General features: G+C 42.3%; 1 protein-coding gene across 1 annotated transcript in view; it reads right to left on the bottom strand.

The window, feature by feature from the left end:
* Nucleotides 1–21,053, bottom strand: part of insyn1 (inhibitory synaptic factor 1) — a 42,951-nt gene extending 21,898 nt beyond the window's left edge. The window contains exons 1-2 of the mRNA XM_031848343.1: nt 20,647–21,053; nt 18,513–20,149 (exon numbers count right to left, since the gene is read on the bottom strand). Of these exons, the coding sequence (XP_031704203.1) occupies nt 18,513–18,656 (144 nt within the window). The 5' untranslated portion in view covers nt 18,657–20,149; nt 20,647–21,053. The remainder of the gene's footprint in view (nt 1–18,512; nt 20,150–20,646) is intronic.
* Nucleotides 21,054–25,688: the final 4,635 nt, after the last annotated feature.

Below are 25,688 nucleotides of genomic sequence, written 5' to 3'. Positions count from 1 at the left end.
CGAGACAAAAATTCTATCAATATGAAGATAAATGAATGCAACTAAAAGTAATCTGTAATTCATGGTATCCAAAGTCAAGCACCATACCTGGATGTTGAATTCATAATTGCAGTCCCTTAGGATGCAGTTCTTTTATTCTGTAGATGCTGGCTCCAAAACAAATGAGATGGCATTGAAGAAGAAAAGAAAACCCCAACTTGCTCAACACACCTCAGGAGCACTTCAATTTAGATTTTCTAACCCGGTCAAGAGTGGCGATCTTGATAAACCACACTCGAGGCTTCATTACAGCCCTTCTGAATCCTTTGATCACTGATGTTGTGTCGAAATATTTGTTTTAGTCTTTGGCTGTTATTCAATTTCTCAGTTTGTCGAGTTTTTACTGTCCAACCCTGAAAAGGGGAAGACATCCATTATTAATTCCTGTCAAGTTTTACCTTGTGAATTAAGTGTTTCGGCATAACCACTGCACCAAAAGACTTCAAGGCTGTGGGATAATCCTATAGCGGTAGTCTCTTCATTTTGGCTTGCATAACCATTTCAATGTAAATGCCATGCATACCATCCCTTTCCACTCCATGCTGACAAGCCTGGAAATTAGCTATTGTGTAATGCTGCACCATATCTGCGCTCTGCACTCAGTACTCTAGTGGAGGCAGCAGCCGTGTGGACTTTGCTGGGATGAAAAGGATGAAAATGGAATATAGTTTTACTTTGTTCAATTGTGTGATGACATGGTGAAATCCATTTCCATGAGTCTCTCGACCCTCCTCGCTCCATGCACAATTAATTTGATACAAGCTAGAAGCATAAATCCTAGATGATTATGCTGTGTTCAGGACAACAGCAATGCATGTTTTCATCTTCTCAGAACTCAAGAACAGCAGGAGACAGGGAAATTAGTTTTTGCTGTATTATGTAGATGCCGGTGTATTCTGCAGCATAGACAGGATTCAGTAGGTGATGTATGTGTGTCGAAAGGTTGGGGCGGTCAAGGTTATTAAAGTTAAACAAAAGACAAACGTAATTTTAGGTTTGTTTTTTACCAAAAACATATTACATTTTAACGATGGCAGGTTAGTTAAAATGTCTGCGGATAGTAGTCAGACTTTGTCTCTTGAGCAGTGATCCTCTGAGGTGAGACTCATCGGTAATGATCAAAATATAAAGGTGATCGTTGCAAAGCCCCCTCCTCCACAACACAGACAGAATTAAAAGCGCAGTTGTTCAGGCTGGAAAGTGGCCAGCTGTTCTGGGTTAATAGATGGGCTTGGCCAGACGTCTGCGAGGTGACCGCTAGCTGGCAGCCTGCTGGATAAGGTTGCAGATTGTAAGTGGACATGTACTTTGCTTCCCCTTGTGTGCAGTTGTCGCGGGAGATGATGAAGCACCATGAATCTCCCTCCTTTTCTGTCTTTAGCACCCTCGTCTCACCCTTATTCTAACCTCCCTAACCATTCTTTATCTGTCTTTAAGGCCAAAGCAAATGTAGTGCTGACACGTGGGTACCGTCTTCCTGGCCCCCTGACTTTAGACCCAAGAGTGGAGTGTCTCTATTGACTCAGGGGAGTTCAAGGACTAAGAGAGCATTATTAAAAAAAAAGACAGACAGACAGGGAGAAAGAGACCATGCCCTGTGATAACCTGTACTTACTTTGCACTGCCACACTGTACACTTACAGACACGTGCCCGCAAACCTGAATTTAAATCAGTGCAGCCACAGGCTTTGACCTGAAATGGCATGCTAAAATATGTACATTGCTCTAAATATTCATCCAGTGTGTCCCGGTTACAGCTACTTCTTAATTCAGTGCTGCGCTGCTTAGTGGTTTCATTTGGGCATCTGCTCTCATTTCCAGAATCAAAAAAGGAGCAAGGGAGCAAGATGGTGGTTGGTGTGCTCGGTCAGCCACAAATGTTACTGTAACTTTTCCTGTAATCTTTGCAGTAGAGCTGTGTTATGACTGTTGAGCTGAAATGTTGGTCAGAAGCGAGCAGTAAAAACGGACATGCTCCCTCATAAGTAGCCAGCTTCCCTGCATGCACTTAAGGCAGCATGAATTAGCCATGCAATAATGTACATTTTGAAAAATCAACATTGGAACACTCTATATTTAATTGACAAGTCTTTTAATATAAGAGCCATTAGATCACGGAGTGGCTCTGGCTCAGAGGTCGAGGCGGTGTCTTCCAATCAGAAGATTTACGGTTCCTCCGGTCCAAGCCCACGTGTCCTTGCGCAAGACACTGAACCCCAAATTTCTCCCATATGCTGTGCCATCAGTGAATGGGTGTGAATGTGGATTAGTCTAGTCCTGATGGACAGGTGGAACCTTGCACGGTAGCCCCTGCCATCAGTGTGTGAATGGGTAAATGATGGCATGGAGTGTAAAGAGCTTTGGGTGGTCGGAAGACTAGAAAGGCGCTACACAACTGCAAGTCCATTTACCAGGCATCACAACTGAAGTCTACTCTGTGTAAACAGTTTGTCTACATCAGCAATGCTTGTAAATATTGCAATAAAGCAGCCTATATTCTGAAATATGATCGATTGAGAAATGCACAAAGTGCTGATTTTCCATCTACAACTGAAACTCGTGAATTATGTATGTGAATATACTGTATCTACTTAATAATTTATATAGTCAAACAAATGACTGATTGGGCCTCAAAAGTATTCACTCTAATGCAAAAAATGGGAGGAAATCCGAGTATGTGAGCAGGGCAACAAATATCGGGTAGTGTTTGCAGCATCTGTGATAGAACCCATCGAAATGCATATCAAATATCCATTTAATGGGTCACACCTTATTTGGATAGCCCAGTAGTGAAAATTGTCATCCCATAAGTGACATTAATGTTTCACTAAAAAGCCTTGGGTGTTTCAAATGCTGCTCATAATTGTGTGAGATGTAGTCAATATATCACTGGAGTACGGTTTCTTATGGCTAGGGTTACTTCAGTAGTACAGTAGCCTGAAAGCTTTAATGCAGTAGAAATGGAGGGGGAATACAGGAGTGGAGTCTCTTGCAGCTCTCTCTTTGGCCTCGTACTGGCCTGATTAGTATTCTATCTGGATCGTAGGATAAGTTTAACCAATAAAGAATAAGGAACTGGACTCAACTAACCAGACCTGACCTGTTTCCTATACCTGCTGGAGGACCAATGCTTCTGTTTTTGTTTGCCTCTGGCCACAACTCTGCTGGGGGATTACTGTACTACTGGGATCCAGCTCAGAGATGGCACATCAATGATACTTGCTCTCTCAAGTTGCATGGCATTAAGGAGGCATTTTAATCAGTGGGTTGTGGTATGGATAAACATGGGAACGAACCTGTATCTCAGAAGCACATAAATGCAGAGCTGATATTAAGATGCCTCCATCTGTAGCTATACAATTACCAGTTGGCCACTAAGGACTATATGGATACAAGAAATGTGATGTGACGTGGCAGCGGTAGCTTTTAGTTCCTCGTCTCTCTATTGTCACTCTGAACATGTTACTAAGTGTCCTCCGATGTCGAAGGCTGATGCTCCTGCAATCACTGCAGTCCATCCAATTCATTAGCCTCCAGATACCCAGCACTGATCTCAAAAAACTCACCGTTCCGCTCCAAGTAATGAAAGTGGCAATAAATGGATAGCTTTGTGGGGAGCGGGAGAGAGTGAAAAAAGAAAGGGCATGCATCTATCAATTAAATGACAGGGGCAGAGTGTGTGCTGTGAATTAAGAGAATCCGATGGCCTATTTTTCCTCTCCCATTGGAAATCATCAACACTAAATACAGCAATAGCGGATAAAGGAAGGAAATCCAATAAAGTATAAAATGGATGGAAAATACAGCCACTGGCTGTCGCAAAAGTTTACAGCAGGTCTGTCGTCAGACAAATTCTCCACTGCTTCAAAATGGAGTCTCACTGAGGCTTTCTGTGCTGCACCTTTCATCAGAGAAATGATATTTCTAAATTGAACTGCTATGCTAGATTGTGTCTTTCTTTATGGCCCTCGATATTGTGAGCACACAGCACCTCCCTCAAAGTCCAGCATTTTCTCCAGCAGTTCAGAGGCATGAAACATTTCTGACGGTTATTTTGACAATGAGGTGCAAAAGGAGGGTAAGAGGTGGGTGTGTGGGCTGAGTGACGATGTTGTTAGCGGTGCCAGCGCTGCTTTTTCCTTCCTTCCTTGAAGCTTGTTTTCACCTTTTTATTGGCTCGATGACCCTCAAAGAGATGATATCCAAGGCAACCTCCAATTGTTTGTTGTCTCTTTCTTTCAGTTATCAATATCGGGGTGTCAGTCCAAGATAAAGGACAAGCATGTTCATGAATAAAAATGTAAATCCAATGCATGAATCCTGTGAATTTCTTGGATCAGAAGCATTTGAAGCCAGTCATTCTAGGATGATATGGTGGTATGCAGATCTACATCTACACACCTCATTAGAGTTCAAAACTGTTGACGTTGCAGTGCTCATACATTATTTGTTTGGATGTAAGGCTTGGTTGCACAACATCTTACAGTACGTGTGCAGAATCCCAGATACGGCTATGTTTTGATACGCTCGAAGTTCAAGCAACAACATTTTTTCTTTTCCTGGTGTCTAAGGATCAGAAATCAACAATGTATGACTCTAAAACAATATATTTATGATGTGAAAACAGCATATATTCATCTTTGTTAGCATCTTTTCTATTTTTAAGTGCATTATAGCAGGTTTAAATGTACTACTCAGACTGCAACCATGGCGGTAAACAGCATGGCAGGTCACTTGGCACCATACGTTTTTTATGCGCCAAAGAGCAAGAGATTTAGCTACAGAATTAAAGCAATACAACTTAAACAATCACTACTAATATGACATATACTGGTTAAACAAGAGTCAAAGCATGTCGGTAATGGGAAACACTAGCTCTACATTATAATCCATTAAGACAACTTTTATTCAAAAATGAAAATAGTCATAGCTTATGATATTGCTACTCCTCTCTTCCTGAGCTTACACTCATGCATATGTATAGTGCAGAGGCAGGCACGCAGCAGTGGAGTGAGAACAGCATGAGGCTGTGTTTTGCACTGTGCATATCTAATTGCCTGACCACCGACAGTTATAACCAGATTCAAATCCAACACTAAAGTGTTTCCCGAGCTGTTTTCCACTTCCCCACCCGAAAGCCAACCTCGCTGGAGCCCCGTGGAGGCGGGCCAAAAGGCACGTCTACCTGCGGCGGGTAGTGGCCATAGTCAACCGTTTTCAATCTGTCAATCAGGCGGGGACTGTTTCAGAGCATCAAGCCCCCGTTATCTCTCCCGCAGATTTTGGCTTCAGAACAGTTTCCCAACTGCCAATTTTATGTCCACCAAATTAGACTGAGGGAGAGGTAATGGTGTCACCCTCCTCAAGGTGTACGGATGGGCCGCATCTGGTCAAGCAGAGGAGAGTGCGTTTGAAGCAGTGCAAATTTCCAGAGGAGCACTCATCCAGGAGGGCCACTAAGCCTTCACGTGGACGTGTCAAAGCAGCAGATTTTTTTGTCTTTTTGCTGCAGGCTTCAATTAGTGGAGCTGGAGAGCTTTGTGTGAGATTTACATTCACAGCCATGTTCTGTGCAAAGGTCATGCTTTCTTTGCTTGTGTTAAAGTAGAGCACTAACAAAAAGTTTTGAAACGAGAATCCCGCGCATGTCTCGCTCTTTTATTTCATTCTTGGAGAGACACACAGCTCCCCTGATGAGCATTCTGCACTTCAATGACAAAAAAAGTAGCACTTAATGTCAAAAAAGGTTTATCTTTAGTTATTAAGTTTCTAGTTAACGCTTTGTTCTGAAACAATATGTAACAGCGCTTGCTAAGAAATGAAGCTCTGAGAGGATGAGATCGTTTTTTTTGAAGAAGAATCAAAGGGGGCATCATAATGGCAACTTAGCTGTGGGTACAAAGCACTGTGGGACTTGTAACCAAGCAGAAGGAGAGGGTACATTGATCTTTTTGCATTGATAGCAAAGTGGTGAGATAAGTAGGGAAATTAGGTTTTCATTTACATAGAAAATGTGTGGAAATACGGCTCACAGGCTTGCCAAGAGCTTCCTTAATTGATTTGAGGATTTCATTGTGTCTCACAGCACATAACTCACCACAAAGAGTTAACATGTCACCTACCCAGTCTTCTGTGTTCATGTTTTGCTCTGATCTTTAAAGCGGCAGTCCATATTTTTGTCCACTTGTTTTAGTTGAAAGAGTTTGACTTTACTTTTCGATTAGGGGATGACAACAAACATTCACATTGCAATAAATGCCCCCAAAAGTATGTAAAAATGCTCCTGTGGTTTAAAATACAAATACAAATTGAGTACAAATTCTTCTTTGCTACACATTTAGCCCTTCATCCTGTAAAAATATTTTTTGGTCTTCCTGACTGATACAACATTGGATTATATTTCTGAATGACGATCTGTTATTGATTTTGGATCAAATGAAATTACAATATATCAATTTTAAGGATGCAGGAGGCTCTCCAGTTGGTGTATTGCTACTTGAAAGGCATTTGTAGATTTTTGTCCGTGGCAGTGAGCTTTTTCTCCTTTCTTTCTTCATAATTTAGATCTAAAGATCTACTGAGAGTGCAGTTCACTTTTGTGTGCCACCACAATTTTAGCTACTCGCAGCCCATTTAATATCGCCTCCATTTAGGTCATAGCAGATGTCTTTGACTAAATGTAGACCAAAGCTATTTTTGGTTGTTACAAATGACTCTGCAAAGCAACAGTGACGCAAGACAGATGGGTCCGATGCTTCTTAGGGGCAAAGGACTTGTGAAGTCCCAGCATCAGTTAAAAATATGGGAGTTGAAAAGAAGATATAATAATAACAGATAACAGACGTTCTCGTCAGCTTCCAGTGTAGATGCAGACATGACAGGTGTTAAATAGCTAGGTCCATGTTTTTTTTAATGTCGTGCATCTGAGACTGACTTGCAGTCATAGAAATATGGGATGAACTGCTGACCCTGTGGCTCACGCACTCCGTAGAGGAACACACTTCCCTCTGTACAGGGCTCCAGCTCTGAAAAAATACTGTTGTCTGCAGGCATAAGAGATAAGCCTTCTCTCGCTCTCTTTATTCTTTTTTTTTCTCTCTCTCTCTCCTTGGCTCCTCCTTCTTCTCCACATCATCTCTCTGCCTCTAAATATTCCACCCCCCCACACACAGACACCTGTACAGACGGAGTCGGACACCGGATGCCCTGCTATTGTGCTATACCCTTGTCCTGTTTGTTTTGTGCTGACAAAAGCCTCCCCTCCTTAAGAGTGTATGACTTCACAGAGTTGCAAGCTTTAATGGCATGGGTCAAGGTGACCACCACTAAAATAAATGGGATCTTTCATTAAAATGTCTTTTTTGTGTTGATCTTATCTTAGATTGATGAAATCAATCATGCAGTCAACTTGTAATAATGTTACAATTAGTGGTTTAATTATTGCTGTTGGGATTACTCTTCTTCTGTTGGCTTTTGGACAACCTGAATGTCAGAAACCAAAAATCCTCACACATATTTAATAGTTTTTTCTAGGAGGTCCTTAAATCAAAGAAACTGCACGTTAAAATGCTGAATTTAGGGCCGCAAGTAAGTAAGTAATTTTAGAAATATCCTGATTTCAGAAATATAGTGTCACAATGTTTGAAGCAATGATGGGAAACAAAACATCTTGAAGGTTATTCTGCTAATGCACGTTCATCAGTAAATTCAGTTTTTCCCAATCTGCTCTTTGCATAATCATAATTAGGATTTTTCCTCTCTAATCAGAACCTGCAGCACACGGTCCGCCGCGGCCCACATCAACCTGAAATCCCATCCCGAGGTAATGTCCTTGAGAATAACAGCGGACCAAAAAGTCTAATTATAATTCTCCCCCTTGTCGACCTTGCTGTATCGTCTACTTTGCATCATCATGGCCATAAACTGTCAACTGCACAGGTGACTGCCTGGTTGACAAAAAATATTAATCACCCAAACAGTTTGTTGACATGTTCTGTTCTCTCTGCTGTGCCTCTTTCATCAAGCCCTGCCCTGCATTAGATGCATCCGTTGTCATGCTATCGACAGTGACAGTGGCGGCAGCCATCCATGCCGTGCCACTGGCAGAGTGTGAGCTGCCAGTGCAAGGCAATGTGAGAAAGAGAGGCGAGATTCCAGAAACACGGAGAGCTGTCTTTGCAGATGCTTAACAGGAATTAATTTTGTGGTTTTACATCATAGACTGTGAGATTGTAGAGGTGCTGCCCTTTACAGGGAATCACAGCGACTGTGGTGAAACATGTACAAACATTATGATAAAGGTCACTTATAAGCTGAGCAAAAAGCAGAAATACAACCACCGCTGAATTCTTGCTGGAAGTATAACTCATTGACATGAGTCAACTTATTCACCTGCAACCTCAACACCTACCCTACGAACACTTACTGAGATAAACCTCGCTCCGTACTGGATAGATGGCCAACCCCGACGAAATCCAACACCACCAGTACAATTTACAAGCCAACAACTAGCCAATAAGGAAAACAATTAAAGCAATGGTGCATAGAAGCTCTGAAATGGAACCTACAATCATTGGTCACAGTCTCCTATTCTTCGTTTATGCAACCAGCTCTCAGCATGCAAAGAGGCTTCCTGAGTTAGCAGGTATTATGCCTTGATGCAGCTGTGTGTCACTCTTTTTTAGCTGGCTCTATTCCATGTGAATGTTAAAATGTCGTGATTCACAGACTTAGTACACCTGTCCATGATGAGTCTTTCAGGGATTCATTGTTTTCTTGATGACTAATACGGCAGCTCTGCAGTGCCCAGATGGCTATGTTACTGCAGGGTAAAGATATCCATAGCAAAAACCCTACATTTTTGAAGGTTGCCAGATTTATTTTAGACTGTACCAGTGTCATCCGTTGTAGAACTCAAATGTCCACATGCATAATAAGTGAAAACAAAATGATTAAGTCAATAAGACAGGTCCACGATGCAGATTAACTTTGACACCCTGGGCCAAATTCAGACATCCTGCTTTGATATTCAGACAGACAGGCTCCTCACAAAGTGAAGTAATTAATGACATTTAAATGTTAAATGGATCTCTGTCTAGTTGGCATTAATTAGCTAGATTAGAAATAAATCCCAGTCAGGGAATCTAATGTTTTGGCATTTCTGAAGTCCTGTTGCAAAGTGCGTTACCTCTGTATTAGCCTATTAGTCCCTCCAGTACTCTGTGATCTCGCATACAGAGAAACGAATGCAGACTCTATGCCCTGCATTGTTTGCCAGGACTCTCAGAGTCTAATTTTTGCAGTAAAGCTGTAAACTCTGTCTAACCTTGTGTGCAGGCAGGCAATCCTGGCTTCATGGGTTGTAGCTGCTGCTGTAGTGGGTCAATCACAAGTCACATTAATTAAACACTTGCAGTGATTGGCTGCCAGCTAAACCATACAAATAGTATTTTTTTTCTGTTAGATCTGTGCACAAAAAGGATCAATTGCAGGTATCATTTGACTGGAGAAATTTCGATACTGTAAATGACAGAGCCAGACAGAGCCGCGACAGCTTGCGCGAAGTGAGCCCTTCCTCACGTGTATTTGTGGACCTAAATAGACTCCCTTTGGACACATTTGACCCAATGCATTTCCTCAGAACCTGGATTAAAGCAGGACATCGTCTCTCCTCTTCTTGTATACAGGGACGGCAATGAGAAGAAGCCGAGCCAAAGTCCGTATGTTGGGTTCGAGCGTGTGCATGTTTGTCCAGTTAGTGAGAGGCAAGTGCTGGGTTGTGTAGTTGTGTGAGTGGCCTTATGGTTAACGATACAAGCCTCAGTGATGTGTGTGCGAAGTGTGTACATCCTTGTTGCCTTGCTTTACATCCAGGACATCTTGTTGCACTTGAGTGGGGAGATGGGATCCCCGGGTATTGACCGCGCTGTTTAATTAAGGGTATTGAGTACTGACACCCAGCTAGGAGCATGTACTAGCCAAATTTTGGGCAAAAGTATGCCTGAAGAACAGTCAACTTTCTGGCTGTCTTGTGGAAATGCTAACTTTTAGAACGTTTGGCCTTTGCAACTAATGACTTGGAAGAAAACTAATTAATTTGTGTTGTTGAAACAGAAAGCATATGGCTTTTCTTCAGTCACAGTTTTTGAAGATCAGATTTAATTTTGTTGCTGATCAGACTCCAGACTTTCAGGCAATTTTATTGATTGTAATTATTTCTCACCACCTGTTGCAAATTGGTACTTTGTGGCTGTGTAAAGAACACCACAGCTGCTCTGATTTGAGCCAGTAAAATAAACACAAAAAATGAATGTTATTGTGGAGAATTTCAGTATTAAACGCATTATTAGTAGGATTTAATAACACCCCTAGTGGTGAGTAGAAGTGTTACAATAATAAATATGTTAGTCACAATATGTTTCAATATGGAATGTATTATAGGTTTACAATATTCTTACTTATAGAGGATATTATATGTTACAGTATATTAACTCATTGGATGTATTAAATCATAGACGTATAGTCACTGTAGGTATTAAAACACTAAGAATAGTTTTGAGGGTCAGATAGGGATTCTGAGTGAGGCTACACAGACATGCAGCAGCAAATGGAGGCGACCTCATCGATGGAGGATGGGGCCAGTGGGACGTCAAATGCCAAGCTGACCAGCAGGACAGAGAGGAGGAGTCCAAGATGTTTTGCGAGGAGCCAAGATGTTTTGCTGAGGGATCGATAATGGGAGGGGACAGAATTCAAATGAAGCCAATCACTAATCGCCACGGAGGGTCATTCACACGTTTTATGACAGTATCGGACACTTTCCGACTCTCAGGGGATACAAAAGACAATGTTTTAGGGAGTTTACCTCAGATCACTGCAGCTCTCATTTTCAGCTCACTGGCCGCGCCGGACTGTGAGGAGATGCGTGTATGTGGTCTCTGCTCTCGGGAACATTACTATTGATAGTTAATTCAGTTTGTAAGTGAACTTTGTGTAGTACATTAAGTATTGTTTTTAATTTGAACCGGGTCCAGCTCATTCAGAGCTCCCAGCAGAAGAGTACCTGCGGCCTGCAGGCTCCTTCATCCTTTGTTCTTAAAAACCTAACATTATTATTCTAACGTCAATTGTTTTATGTGTATTTAACTTAATAGTTTGTTAAACAACATGCAGGATGCTAGTTCTTCTGTGATTTCTATTGTACATTTGCCTCAGCACAATGGCTTGAACATAGTACTATGTGCATAAACTTTTCTAAAAAACAATTTTTTATGGCCAGAGGATACAGAGGCTTGGTTGTGTCCCAGCTCAGTTCAGCTATTTCTGCTGGTTAAAACTGAACAATCTCATTGGAAACTGGGTTGATTTATGATGCATCACAGACTACGGCTAAAAATAAAAGGAAGGGTAGAAAAAAAAGCCTCTCGATGGTCCTTCAGTATAACACAGTTCCAAAGATTGTAGCTGGATTAAGCTGCTACACTGGTTAGTGGGTTGGCCTACGCTGCCCTGAGCAATTTCACAGGCTATGGAGGAAAATATAGCATCTCTTCACATGAACTTGTATCCCTCATTATACCGTACGTGCATCTGTACTCTTGGTAAAACTTAGTATCCACACCTGGTAAAAGAGCCTAGCTAATGGAGAGCAAGCTGTCCCTCTGCGTACAGTATGCTTTGACACGATGAAATGATGTAGCTATTCTCAGAGGCTGCTTGTGCACTTCGATGGATGCCGTTTTTCACACCATTAACTACAGCCTACTGGTTTTATTCACAGCACAGAGATGGTGCCAAAACAATCCTAAACACGCCCACGAATGAGCACAATTGCAACAATTGATCTAAGCTGTTCCGCCCAGTCTGTCGCAATTCTGTGCAGCAGGAAAACCCTTATCTCCATCCACCCTTCTCTCTTTCTCTCTCGCTCTCTCTCTTTCCCCATCTCTTGCACACTTTTCTCTGTCTTTCCTTTTCCCCTGCCCTTTTTATCCCATTCAGCTCAATCCCGGCCTTGGGACAAGCAAAAGGGTTTGTGGCTGAATCACAAAGTACAAACATGCATGGCAAAAAAATGTCACTGCTTTATCTGTAGCTAGCCCACAGTAGGCGGGTTAGTTGATACAAATCAATGAGCAAGATGAGTGCAATTTTTTGAATGTTTACCTCAGCAGAGTTCGAACCTAAAGCCCTCATTACAGTCAATGCTGAGTACAGAGTTCGCACTGGGAGGCAGAGCTCAAAGGGCCAGCTAATCCAGTGGGTCTTACAGGCACGATGGGCTAGTCAATATGCTGGGCCTGTATCCTAAAGAAGCTAGAGCTCCACAGTAGAGTTAGGTAAAAGAGGCTCAGGGGAATGCTTTGCATGATGCTGCTTTCTTCTCTCCACAGCACTCAAGGTTAGATGCCTCTGAAGTCTTAACCCGTTGTTTACCTCTACCCCCTTCCCTCCTTTGATTTCGCTCAGCTTTCAGTCCTCAATACTGCTTAATTTTAAATATGGGGATCTAGGAATTAAATTCTGATATTACAGCATAAGATGTTCAATACCTTCTTTTATTAAAGCAGTGATAGGCTATATTTATACGAGATTATCTGTAAATCAGTGGGGGTCTGCACCATGATAGTTTCGTACTAGCAAACATGACCATGACTGTGGCCATGTCCGAATCGATTTGAAATGAGTTCAACCAGGAGATGATCTGACATTTACACTTCAAATCCCGAAGCAGTATTTCTTCAGTCCTGAGAATAATTGAGCCTCTGATTCATTCTAAGAACGAACAATTTTATGTGGAGCTCAGCTCAAGGCAGCAACACAGGTGTGGAGATGGCAGGGTGTTTTATGTTCAGCAAAGAATAGATAGGGCTCGAGGTACCTTGTTCTTGTTGTTTTCCTGAGCAAAGACAACTCCGCTGGAGGCACGTGACCAAGTTTAATTTAGGAATTTAATTTCCACACGCAAAACAGGTCAAACAAGGAGAAACAAATTGACAGACACAGCAGGCAGGTACTTGTCATTTCCTCCAAATAGCTTTTAATGAGAAGAAACCCTTTGGACCAGGGATGTCAGGTGGAAGAGTACTTTCCTCTTTGAGTGGTAAAGTTATCAGCATTGCCCTAAGAGTGTTATTGGCCTGCTGGTCGACATGTTCACAGGCCGGGGACCGAGCCAAAGTCTGCCTCAATCGGAAGTAAATGGACTCTCTGGTGGGGAACAGACTGGGCCATCCTCAGTGGAGCTCACTGTGCTGTGGTCAGCTGGGCAGTAATCACTGGTGGCCAATTCAAAATGGTTGCTTGTGGGAAATGATCCACCACGACACAGGTTTGTGACTGATTGTAATTTCTGATTGAAGGCTTCCATTTGGACAAACACAATAAACCACAACCTCCTGCCAAGATTGTGTGGTATTCAGCCGCATCAACTCATCATTAATTGTTGAATTAAACTGGGCTTTTATTTACAATGTAATTAATTTAGCATGCACAGGTACAGCAGAAGCACTTCTTAGTGAAATGTACCCATTTTCCTCATATTTTTCCCAAGTCGGTGGCTATAAAGATAGATGTACTTAAATTGGGGAAAAGGTTTATCTAATGTTCAAAGACATCTGGAATTTGTAAATACTCAGTATAATTACTTACTTATTAATTTCTTACTATGATCATTTTGAAATATTCTATTGTAGGAATCATCCCATTTCTTTCCAATATCTTTGCCATGCCCTAAAACATTCCCCAAAGTATTCCCTAGTAGTAGGATCAACTATTTCATAGACATGAGAGTGCGTTTACCAGCATCCTTTATATTGTTCTACTCCCTGAGTGAAAGTGTGATTACTGGAGTCCCCCTCATGGTTAATTGTTGAAGTATTCTTGCTCGGAAGTTTTCTGCTCCCTGCCCTGCTCAGCAGCAGCATCAGCAGGGGGAAACACAGAGTGAGGAGAGGATATGGCCCCCGCAGGAAAAACAAAAAATGGTCCTTTTGATTTTGGTTTTGGTCTCCCTTGGGCTGCCGCTGGGTTTGGAACAGATTTGGCTCAGTGCTGAGCGCGGCAGCTTCTGCAGAGAAGGGACCGTGTCATAACTGGTTTCAGTCTCGATAAGGAGACACCGCTGGCTCACTGGCTGGCTGGCTGTTCTGGGGCCAGCTGCTTGTATACCACACCAACCTTTAACAGTGCAGCATTTAAGCATGCCTCAGACATGAAAGAGTGTCTCACTGTACACTTTCTGGTAAAATCTTTCAATTCTTTTGACGGACTCCATTTTTACTACAAACAACTTCATTTGACAGCCAGGACAATGGGATCATGCGGCTGGCATTGGGTGATGAATAGAAATTGAATAGACAGCCCCATTTCTTTAATGCAAATTGGAATGAGATGTGCTCCTGCAGATTCAGTGGTGGGCTAAGGTAGTCGAGCACAAAGGTCAGTGTTTGTTCAAGAAACAAGCAAAACCTGAAAGGTTTATAGTCCTGCAGCTGCTGCTACTCGTAATTTCCGTCAGATCAAACACATTTCATCAAACATTTTAAAAAAATCCATTGTACAGTTCTAAAACTGCATGGTGGCCAGTCTCATTAATAAAGGTGTTACTCAGGACTTCATTCCTAAAAAGCTGACATTTGGAAGATACAGTTTTCTCCTGAGAGTAGTGTTTCCCTGCGGCCTCCCCTTCTCCGTCTTAAGGCCTGTAGCTGAGTCAAAACAGTAAGCCAGTCTCCAGCATTGTGATGAGCATGTGCACCCAACTACTGCAAGGCTGACTGATAGAGGCCAGCGTCCTGGACATGCTGTACTCTGCTACTGATAATTGCTCTTTGTCCAGCTTATATTCACTCCTCTCATTTGAAGCTCCAATTCAACGAGTCCTGATTGCCTTCCTGTGTTCATTTGTCTTGAACCATTCACAGGCGTGCAGCCTCGTCTGCTTGTGGTATGATTCTCCATAGTAACTACATCCACATAATAAAATAATTATAATCACTCCTATTTGGGTGCATATAAAGATGTGAAGCTCACTGCCAATCCTCTTCCCCCAAGTCAATGCCACGGCATCTTCTCCCTCGTCTTTTAACCCCCCTTTTTTTGTGCTTCATGAAATTCTTTCAATTTAGCAGTCTGTATCTCTCAAATTTCCAGCATGAGTGCACTCCTACATTTCCTATGTTGCCCTTTTTTGTGTGCAAAACTAATAATCTGAAATTTCAGAGGTTACTTTGCATTCTCTTTGGTGCCATTATTTTCCCTTGTTTATTATCAGACCTCAAAGCCCAAGGTTGAAATGATACCTAAATTAATTATTCCTTGCCACTCCTGCCAGTGTTTTTATTACAAATGGAGTAGTTTATCAGTATTTTATCTGCCAGTGTCCTTTCTGTAGATCCTTCTCATTTTAACTGTCATGAAGCCTGTAATGGAATTCACAAGTAAGACTTTCATTGGACTTTAACAGGCTTTTGAGGGGAGCAATCTTGGAACACTATGTGTGCTCTGCGTAACATTTATTTGACATGTAAAGGAGATGAACTATGAACTGAGGCTGTACTGTAGCCTCGGCAAGCAACTGTGACACTTTACACGTTTAAATGAAATGGTGTCTCTAATAAAACTGCGTTTATTTATACACATTTCATATAGATTTGTTCAGTATCATACAGTTAATGCATAGTTGTCAAGACAGCCTATAATTTAATGTTTGTATCTGATAGCTTAGGGGTAGGTAACCACATGACATGGGTTGCTAAACGTCTGTGGATTCTAAAAACCCTACAGCCAAAGAGCAAAATTAACTAAATATATTGTTTTGCGTGTTTGTGGTTTTCAAACTGGTCTTTTTGAGAGCCAATCAGGGACAACTTTGTTAGGTTATTGGCTGCTATGTTAATCATGTGCTATGAAGATGTTACCTCCCTACCTGGTAAAATATAAAAGCAGCATTAATGTGCTCAGGGACCAGTAGGAGGGATAACACTGCTATACTCTGGAAATATTAAAGCAAAGGCCTCAGAAACGGTACTTAAATGGAAATTTCCATGGTATTGCTTTTTAATTTTAACATTCATGATTTGTCATTTTCAGGCTCCCTCAAAATGGCTTTTTGCTTAATGTTTGCTAAAATTTCAATAAAAAAAAGCATGCAGAATATGAGATTATTCAAGGAAAGTTTTTGCTGTTAAAACTAAATTTCAAAATGCCACGCACTTGCCACACACAGAAACGTTTAATGGTAGGTTCACCACAAGGTTTGATTAGACTGCACTTAGAGTGTTGTTTGTTGTAATCTAAACTGCAGACATGAAAGACCAACGGGTGACCCCTTTTTAAGACCCCTTTTTGAGAAAAGCAAGCCACTTTGGGTAGAATCAGTGGAGGTGAAAGTCATTCTAAAAGAACAGTTATGGTTAATTACTGTTATTTTCCCAGTTTATGCCATCATGTTTAATGTGTTCAGTATCTAATCACTTTGGTTATTGGTGCTTGACAATATAATTTATCCAAAACCACATTGTGCTGAAGAAACTACACGTCATTTGGGATGGATCATTCTCATGTTTGAAAGATCCTAAATCTCAGGAGACACTCATGTTGCCCTCCCCTGGACTTCTCACAAACCAAGCTAAGCAAATCAATTCACAAAAGTTAACAACTACTTTTGTGTTACCTGCTTTTGTGGATGTGAGCTTGAATATCTATTTAATAAAAACTGGTATACTAACATCTGGAGAACATACATTTTTCTAATGGTTGATCTATTAGGCCATAACGACCAGATGGCTGAAACTTGACTTTAAAAACCTCCCTCAATTTGACATTTTAATTCATCTCGAGGTATGGACTAAATGAAGTTGCGATATGCAATGCACACACCTTCAAGGCAATGGACAATCAGAAAATGTAATCTAGTCAGATGCTATTGCAGTGTTACTAATGATGTGTTGCAATTAAATGTTTTAACCACTTTTTGAATCCAGCTTTTGACCGTTGGCACAGGGATACTGTAGTTATGTGATCTTGAGCTATGAACTTAGTACCGTGAAGTAAGCATTATAACAGACTAGTGCGTTTCTAAATTCTAGGCCGCTACATGCTTTGTGCTATCTCATAGGTCAGTTAATTGTAGAATATTGGTACTAGCATTATGACTGCCACTGCAGCTAATATGATTCCTTAGCCATTTCAATATGTGGGATTGTGCTTTCCCAATAAAAAATTACATTTGAGCCACTGTGCAGAACCCTCTCTAATGGGGTCTGGGATGAGAATGGAAGTATTCTTGAAGCTGGCAGAGGCACAGGCCGTGTTTTGGTTTATAAATAGCTCCAGCCAGCATTATTCCACTTGCAGTTGTCCCATAATCATCAATCACTCTCGCGCGCAGGCCAGCTTCTACCCACCAGAGAGAAGGTGCACTGTAAGCTGTGCCCTTGTACCTCCAACTGTGCAAGTACATAAAGTACTTGTTGGGAGGGGGGGGGGGGTGCAGAGGGGATCTGTATGGTGATGAAGTGAGTTATAGAAACTTCACCCCAGCTGTTCAAAACCCTCCTCCTTCAGGTCATTACATGGGCTGACATCCACTATTTCGCTTCTTCAACACATTGAGAAACACACACACACACACACCCTCTGCATGCCTGATCGGTTGCAGGTGGGAGGTTATTCATGCGATGTGCTCGGAGGATGTGGGATGGGTCAGACACAACTGTTTGCTCAAGTTTAATTTGTCTCTGTCTCTCTGTCTGCCTTTATCTCTCTCTTTGGAGGAGCTTTGCAGGAAGAGCTCACAGCATTGAGGACATGCAGCCCTCAAAGATAATGAGGGCCATTTTGTAGTCACACACACGAACACATGTAGTCTGATTATCAGCCATCACACATGTTTGTTAAGTATATAGTCTTCAGCACGTATGAGCACATGCACACGCATGGTATCCCTCTATGCTGATCCTTGTTCAAACTGTATTTTGTACACACACATATATGCACACACAAACACACACACACACAAATCTCACAGTGTTAGTGAAAATACAGTGAAAATACAGTAGGAATCCAGCTGATCCTTAACAAAATGGTTATATAACTATTGCGGAGCTAAGTCTTCTAACTTATCAAAGCCTGCCTCTGTGTTTCCTTCGGCTTTGCTGCTTTTCAACAGCTCTTCACATCTGCTGTACCTCCCACAAGACACCGCATTTGTAATTGGCGATAAGCAATTGTTTGATTGGAAAAGGAAGACAGCCTTACTGTGCTTGTAATCAACAAAAATCCTCCTGCTACTAAACAAGAAAGTGAGATCTCATCTCTTTCAAATCTTAATCAAAATCTCCATGCTCCGAAAAATCATTTTACACTCATTAAATGCAGCCTACTTGAAAAGCACACCCACCTGGCACCCACATTGTCTCCTTGCCCCCCTCTCCCCAGAAGCCTGATATGTGTAAGCTTTTGAACCTCACCTCCCGGAGTTCCTTGGCCACATCCTTGAGCTCTTTGAGTATGCCGTCCAGCTGGTCGATCACCATCTTCATGTGGCTGCGGATGCGTTCTCTCGGGCTGGGGGTCTCAGAGGTGTCCCGGGCCGGAGCTCTGCTGAGGGACATCCTTTACAGGGCGACGTGGGGCCAGCGGCCAACAGGCTGAGGGCGTGGGGGAGCCGAGTCGGGTTCCATGTCTTTGGCTACAAGGAGCCTCAGTGCTACTGATCCGAACAGGGGCCCCGGCCACGCAGGGAGACCTCAACATCTTAAAAGCACCTGTGCAGCAAAAACACCTTGCCTCGCTCGCACACTCGGCACAGGGTCACACACTGACATCCATGCCCTCTAGTAGATGCTTCCAGAAACGGAGAGAAAATTAGCACGGGTAAAGTCAAACGCTGTATATCCATGGAAAAGGAAGAGGCAAAACACATGGGCTAAAGCTGGTATGAAACTCTTACATAATCGCGTTGAGCCAACTCATCTCATGTGTCAGTGTGTACGTTTGAAATTGTTCCCGAGGAGATGCTATTTAAAACGCCTGTCTATACAGGGAATAGACTTTTTCCCTCTTCCACTTGTCCTGTACAACCTTTTTTACTTGAAACACAGTGACATAATGGCAGGCTAAGATACAAAAGAAAAGCAGAAAAGGGGTCCATACTAACACTTTTTTATCGAGGCTATCCAACAAAGATAGAAAAATAGAACTCCCAGCAGTGGCTCAATTTTTAAAATGACCGTGTTCTACATTATTGTTGGCCAGCGGGGACAAGATTTGCTTTCTAAATATAGTCCTTCAGTGAGGGCTTCTGTCTTTTAAGAGAGAAAGGACAGATCCTGTTTTGAAAAAGGGGATATTCCTCTGTGCTCTGTGGCGTTTCCACCTCCAGGAAAAATAAAAAGGATTTCAGTAGAAACTCGCATCAAAATAAACTTTGCCTCACATCCATTTTCTTTGCAGATGATGACTTAATCATGTTGTCCTTCATTTCTCGTCCCGTGAAAGGGAGGAAGGCAGATGTGGGTCTTTTCAGCGCCCAATCTCCCCTCAAAAGCAGGGCTTATTTCAGGTGGCTCGGGATCAGAATGAATTGATTTCCAAGCCAGCGGAACGTGACTTGTGATGAGAATTTGTGGAGGGATAACAAAAAGATCATGGTGTCGATGAGACACAGTTAGAAGGGGGCAGGGAGGCGAATGAGCACCTTCCCCTGGAATTTGGGTGGCAGCTTGTCTTATGCAACAGCGCTCTCCAAGTCCTCTCAGAAAACACTGACCCACAGCAGTCCACAGGGGTGTGCCCGAAAACCAAGGGAGGAGAAACAGAAAAGGATTCTCTTCTCTCCTTCAGTTGTTGCTAAGGGAACCTGGTCTGCCTCCTTGTGCTGTGATTGGATAATTATTTTACTTCTTATCCCTGTAGTGTATATTTTCTCTGTGGACTTTTTTTCAGAGAGGCAGAGAGCTCAGTGCCATCCAGCAGGAAGAGATAAATCCCATGAACGCTTCCCAGATGAGCCCTAGAGAACAAGCAGGGGGGAGAGCTTCTCGCCAAATCCAGGGCGATGCCACTGCCACTGCCACGGGGTGCGCTGGCCAATCACACATGGCACCTGGACAGATGGGAAGAAAACCAATCAATTATTCTCTAATATCTTATCCTTCCTTTCTCTATATTCCTCGCTCTTTCTCCAAGTCACAGTAAACGACAATAGAGTGAAGGAGAGTCAGAGATAAAAAGGGAATTAACTGCGTTGATGATTTTTAGCTGCTGTCAAAATGCATCTCTTGCTTCAGCAGCACTTGCCTCACCTCCACACACACACACACACACACACCAGAACACACACCTACTCACCTTTCCTGTGCATCACTTTGCTGTTGCTATGCCCAAAGCTTTACTGTCCACGCACAGCAGGATCATTCAAGCCACACACAACCTGCTGGTACTTTAGCAGTCCCTCTGTCGCACACACTAACATCTTCGCTATTCTCTCTTCCTCTTTTTCTCTCTCTGTCTCACACACACTCTCTCTCTCTCTCTCCCCCTCACACGGACACACACACACACACACACACACACAGTTATCTCCCTCTCTCTCCTACTTACTGTCTTGACAGAGAGGAACGCTTCTATCAGCAGGGTTATTTCACTCTAAAGCTGTGGCTCATCAGAGGAGGAGTAGAAGTGGAGGATGAAGCTGTGGAGGAGGAGGAGGCAGGAGGCATGAGATGGGAACGATTAATGGCCCTAATAGCACTCTGAGAAGGGAGAGAGAAGGCTGAAGATGACTAAGAGCTAGAGCGGTGAGGAGAGGTCCTGCTTCCGTCTGTGATGCTGCTGCCGCGGCCGCTACCATTACTTAAATAACTGCTGCCGAAAACATGCCACCCGTCATCCCCGACAGCGTTCGCCTGCACCGGGAGGCAGCAGACAGAACGGCTGAGCTGCTGCTGTGAAAAAAAGAGCTGTGTGATGAGAGCCTCTCCCTCTCTGCCTATCTGCCTGTTCTTGTCTCTCTCTCTCTCTCTCTTTCTTGTCTCTCTCTCTCTCTCTTTCTTTCTCTCTCTATCTCTCTCTCTCTCTCTCTCTCTCTCTATCTCTCTCTCTCTCTCCCCCCACCTTTCTGTCACTCTTGCTCTTTCCCTTTCTCCGTCCCCGTCTCTCTGCCCCTGCGCCCTCACTGTGTCCTCGCTGACTGTCGGATGAAGGGAAGCTGATGCCAGAGTTTATCGTGGGGCTCAGGCTCCTACCAGCACCACTCGGCTGTTCTGCTTGGCTCTGTGAAGGAGGAGCTTGATGCTTTAAAGGCACAGTGTATCACACAGTCCCCTCCTCAGCCCCGCTCGCCTCCTGCCTTCTCCTGTCTCCTGGCGTCTACACTCCCCCACTATCTCCTCTCACGCTGTCTATCCAGCCTTTGTCACAGTTCTATCGAGGGTGTTGTATCTCTCTTAAATCAAGATGAAGTCTTCCTCTGCCTCCAGCCTAGCAGTCTCTTGGGAAGAGGTGTCCAAAAATCCCTGGCTGTTACATCATTAATATCCAAGGCAGGTTGGTGTTTGATGACCTCATCTGACTGAGAGACAGAAATAGGGAGGGAGGACCAGCATGCCTTTTCCTTTCCTCAGTCCTCTTCATCAGCATTTTTTTTTTCAACACAAAAGCCCTGCATAACCCCACCAGAGGCAGTTACCCTAATATGAAATTTGTTTTCCAAAGGAAATAATGTAAGACAGTAAAGCAAATTCATAATAGCAACTTCTTGAGCAATGCAGGGTTTTGGCAGATAACTGTACTGAACAGCCAGAGGCTGGATGCATTCCTTAACATAATTGTAAGGAAAAATGCAGAGTGGATTCAGGTTAGGTGGATGTAGATGAATTTGTTCTCTGTGGTTGCTACTACCAGCATCACAGACATTTTGCTGATGCTATTTGAGTGAATATGCTGCAGTTTATTAAATTAATTTATGCATGTTTTCTTTGATAAATGATCAAGTTTGGCTCTTTAAAAACATATGGAATCAATGCTTCATATTCAATGGTATCCTTTTCGTAGTGCACAGTCACTGTGTCATTTAGGACTTCATCAAATGTTCAATATATTGTCAGATTCTAAATCACGTCGTGGCTTAATGTGGACTTGCGGGACTGCAATGGGATCTTGTGCCTTTCCTTGCATTTGCAGATGGCTGCTGCAGTTTGCACAGACAGAGTTGCTTCTCAGAAACTGCTCCCTGCAAGAAACAGGTGTCCTTGAGCAGAGTTTCCTTTGTAGCTTCACTGCTTAGTCTCTCTGCACATATGGGAGGCTTCCTTCTTAGAACACAGCAACAGTTTCCAGCACATTTTGTTCTTGCCATTGTTTCCTTTTTTCTTGACATTGCAAAATACCTTTTTGCTTGGTTATTCATGGTGTATTTAATAGAGCTGTCCCTAAAAGAGGGGATGTATACTAAATGACCTCCCAGTGGAAAGGCCCAGGTGCACAGCAAAGATAGCTCCTTGTCAGTGATGCCTTCATTGGAAGGGAATTGGATTATTTCCCCCTCTAAAATATATATTTTTTTAATGCTAAGGTCATCCCGACTCGTGAGGTTTACTAGGAATCTGGAGTGGGTCCAGTTAAATATTGGTTCCACCTAATATTCCGGGTTGGATTTATTGTGCCATGCTGTTTATAGAGACGTTTTATGGAACATATTTATTTTTCTAGTTGGGCACAGGCTCACAAACAAGCCCACCTATACATAAACAGACTAATACACATATAGGCTCACATAAAATACACACACATAAGCAGCAGGCTGGACATTCCTATCCAGACGAAACTACATTAGTAATTTGGTACCATAAGAATAAAGCCCAGGAGAGATTTTATTTGACTTGCATTGTTTACCTACCTTCCAATAAGCTATCATACCCATATTTATTAGAAACAGCAGGGATCTACCATCTTTATTATTTTTTATTTGTTTTGGCAACCTTTCCCACAGTTCCTGCATTCACCATCGCTGTAGCAAGATGTGAACAGAATTTATTTGTACTATAATAAAGTGAAAATAAGCCAATAATAGCAATTAATACAGATTATCTATACCCTCCCCTTTCCACAAAGCAAAAAGATGTATGATTACATGGATGGTAAGACAAATATAGGAGTATTTTGACTTATTTATGAGCAGAGACACTCTGTCAATTGGATATATAATAAACAAGACCTGGCTGTTGGAAACATTAAATACGATACATTATGTCTCACACAAAAGAGAAAATCTCCATAATTAAAAAGGCTGCACTCCAAATGGTTGCTCAACCTTAACAATACAAATCAGTCCAAGAGTAGAAATAAGGTGACACTCCATTGAGCCTGTCCATCCAAAACCTCTCTCTGGGGGAAAGATATACTTGAAGATCACCTCCTTTAATGACACATACTGTTGACCTTGGAAAAGTAAGACAGGATGGTGGACCATGTTTGGCCTTTATGTAATGCCTGGCCTTGGCTTAGTCTAGATTTCCTGTTCTGAAAACAGAACAGCACTGTTTTGTGCTTAGGAATACCGACTTTATTGAGCTCTTGTAGTTTGTCCTATAAAGGATGGAGCCAGGCTAGCTGTTTTACCGTGTTTCCAGTATTTGTGCTAAGCTAAGCTAACTGGCAGTGGCTTTATGTTTACCGTAAATACAGTGGTATCAATAACCAATGAGCTATCTATGGAGAAAATTGAGCTTTCAATATTAAAGTTTGGAAGGGTGAATTCTTTGAATAATTGTTTGGCTAGAAGTTGTATTTCCAGCTACAGGTATACTGTAGGTATGCACTTTGAAAAGTTACATAACTGCATTGAAAAGTAAGAATCTGTTTGGGAGCATATTCCCTCCACGCTGAATAGTACAGACCACCCCTCCACCAGCAATACAACACCCTCCACCTCTCCACTAATTAGCTCTCATTCAGCTCTCAACACCCGAGATTCCCTTCACCGCTTAAAAAGCTGCAAACACACACTCCTGTCTTCTACGATGGATTTTGCTCTCAAAACAAAATCATGTTAGTCAGCTGACCAACATTCTTAGTCATTCTCTGTCTTTTCGAACTTCAAGGTGGATTTCATTTGCATAAATGACACGCATCCTGATAATGTGCATAATTGATCTATCTTTATTCGATCTAAATATTTTTTTGACCTATAAATGTCCCTTCCCAACAGACAAGAGGTGAGTAGCTGTCTAGATTTGAATGTGAGTTAGAGGGACACAAAACGGAAAAGTATGTGATGCTCTAGATGCAGGTATTGCAGCTAAAAATCCCAGTGCAAAAGCCAACCAATCCAGTAAAAATGATCCAACTTCTTTTTGAGAATCAATGCTTTGAGGTCTGATTGTCAAACAAACAAGCATAATGCTGTTGTTTGGTGCTCAACTTTGTACTTTCCCAGCAGCAAATAAACAGTGACCAATGGTAGAAATCATCCAAATCTAATCAGCTTATTCATTGGCCAAGGATGGTCTCTCCTGTGAATTTCAGGAATAAGTGTTCGTAATATTTTTTAGATATTTTGCGAACACACAGACAAGGTTGGAAGCACAACCTTCTTCCCACTTTGTTAAGAGATCAATTTCAGTTACAGAATTATCCCTTTAATTAATCTACAACAGTTCTGCTTCTCCTCTCCTGGCCATTAAGTGGCACTGTGGTGTAGTTGTGACGTGTTGCTTTCTCTCTGCTCTGAGGACTAAAATGGTGGACAGACAGAGAGAAGTTGCATGTTCTTGGTTATTCGACTGACGCACTGAAATATTAATGGTTAGTTGACATGACAATCGTGTGAAGAAATCACACGATAACATGATGCACAACCAATTAATTAATTAATTGCAGTTTTCAGTTCACAGTCAACACTTATTCATGATTAAATTAAGAGATCCTTCGCATGTCAGTCCATGTCTGGCATCACATATTTAAAGGTATGTGTAGTGAAATTATTTCCACTGATAAAATGCATTCTCACTAAAAGGCTTAAGTATTTTTTTCATATAATCTCTGCCATCATAATTCTGTGGTTGGATTTTTGGATTTATGATGACTGAGACTGAATGATGATTTATAAACCAAAGGAATTGGAAGGCGCATCTGGCATCTGCAATATGCATGGCCAAACGTAGATATCATACCCTGTTTACGATTCCCAGTTGTGGTTGATATCACACAAACACTAAGGGACAGAGAGCTCAGAGGCCCAGCCTGTCTTACAACAACACCAGTCTCTCCTCTTGCCTGTCTACTGACCTTTTGATATTTCAGTCCTGTGCATGCATTTGTCTGTGTGTTTTTTTTTTATTCAGCAGTCATGCAGAGGAGCAGAGGCTGTCTCAGACCATAACACCCTGTGATGGATCAGTGCTCTTACACAACGAAATTAAGCTTAAGTGTTTGATTGATTTGTCATTTACTTTCCTCACCAGTGGTGGAAATACAGTCCGTCCATACGGCTGCACTGGAGCCCCTGGTCACAGAGGGCCTGTGGTCTCATTGTGAAGAGTGCTCCTGTGTCATATTCAAGATGTGTTTTTGAGCAGAAATTACTCAACAGTCCTCAGTCCCCTTATTGTGGATCAATGCTAGCCTCTTTAATTTAGAGTATG

The sequence above is a fragment of the Anarrhichthys ocellatus genome, unplaced genomic scaffold, assembly GCF_004355925.1.
Source record: "Anarrhichthys ocellatus isolate YVR2014 unplaced genomic scaffold, GSC_Weel_1.0 scaffold8, whole genome shotgun sequence".
NCBI lineage: Eukaryota > Metazoa > Chordata > Actinopteri > Perciformes > Anarhichadidae > Anarrhichthys > Anarrhichthys ocellatus.
Note: the sequence above shows the minus strand (reverse complement) of the source record. Positions and strands in the feature narration are given on the sequence as shown.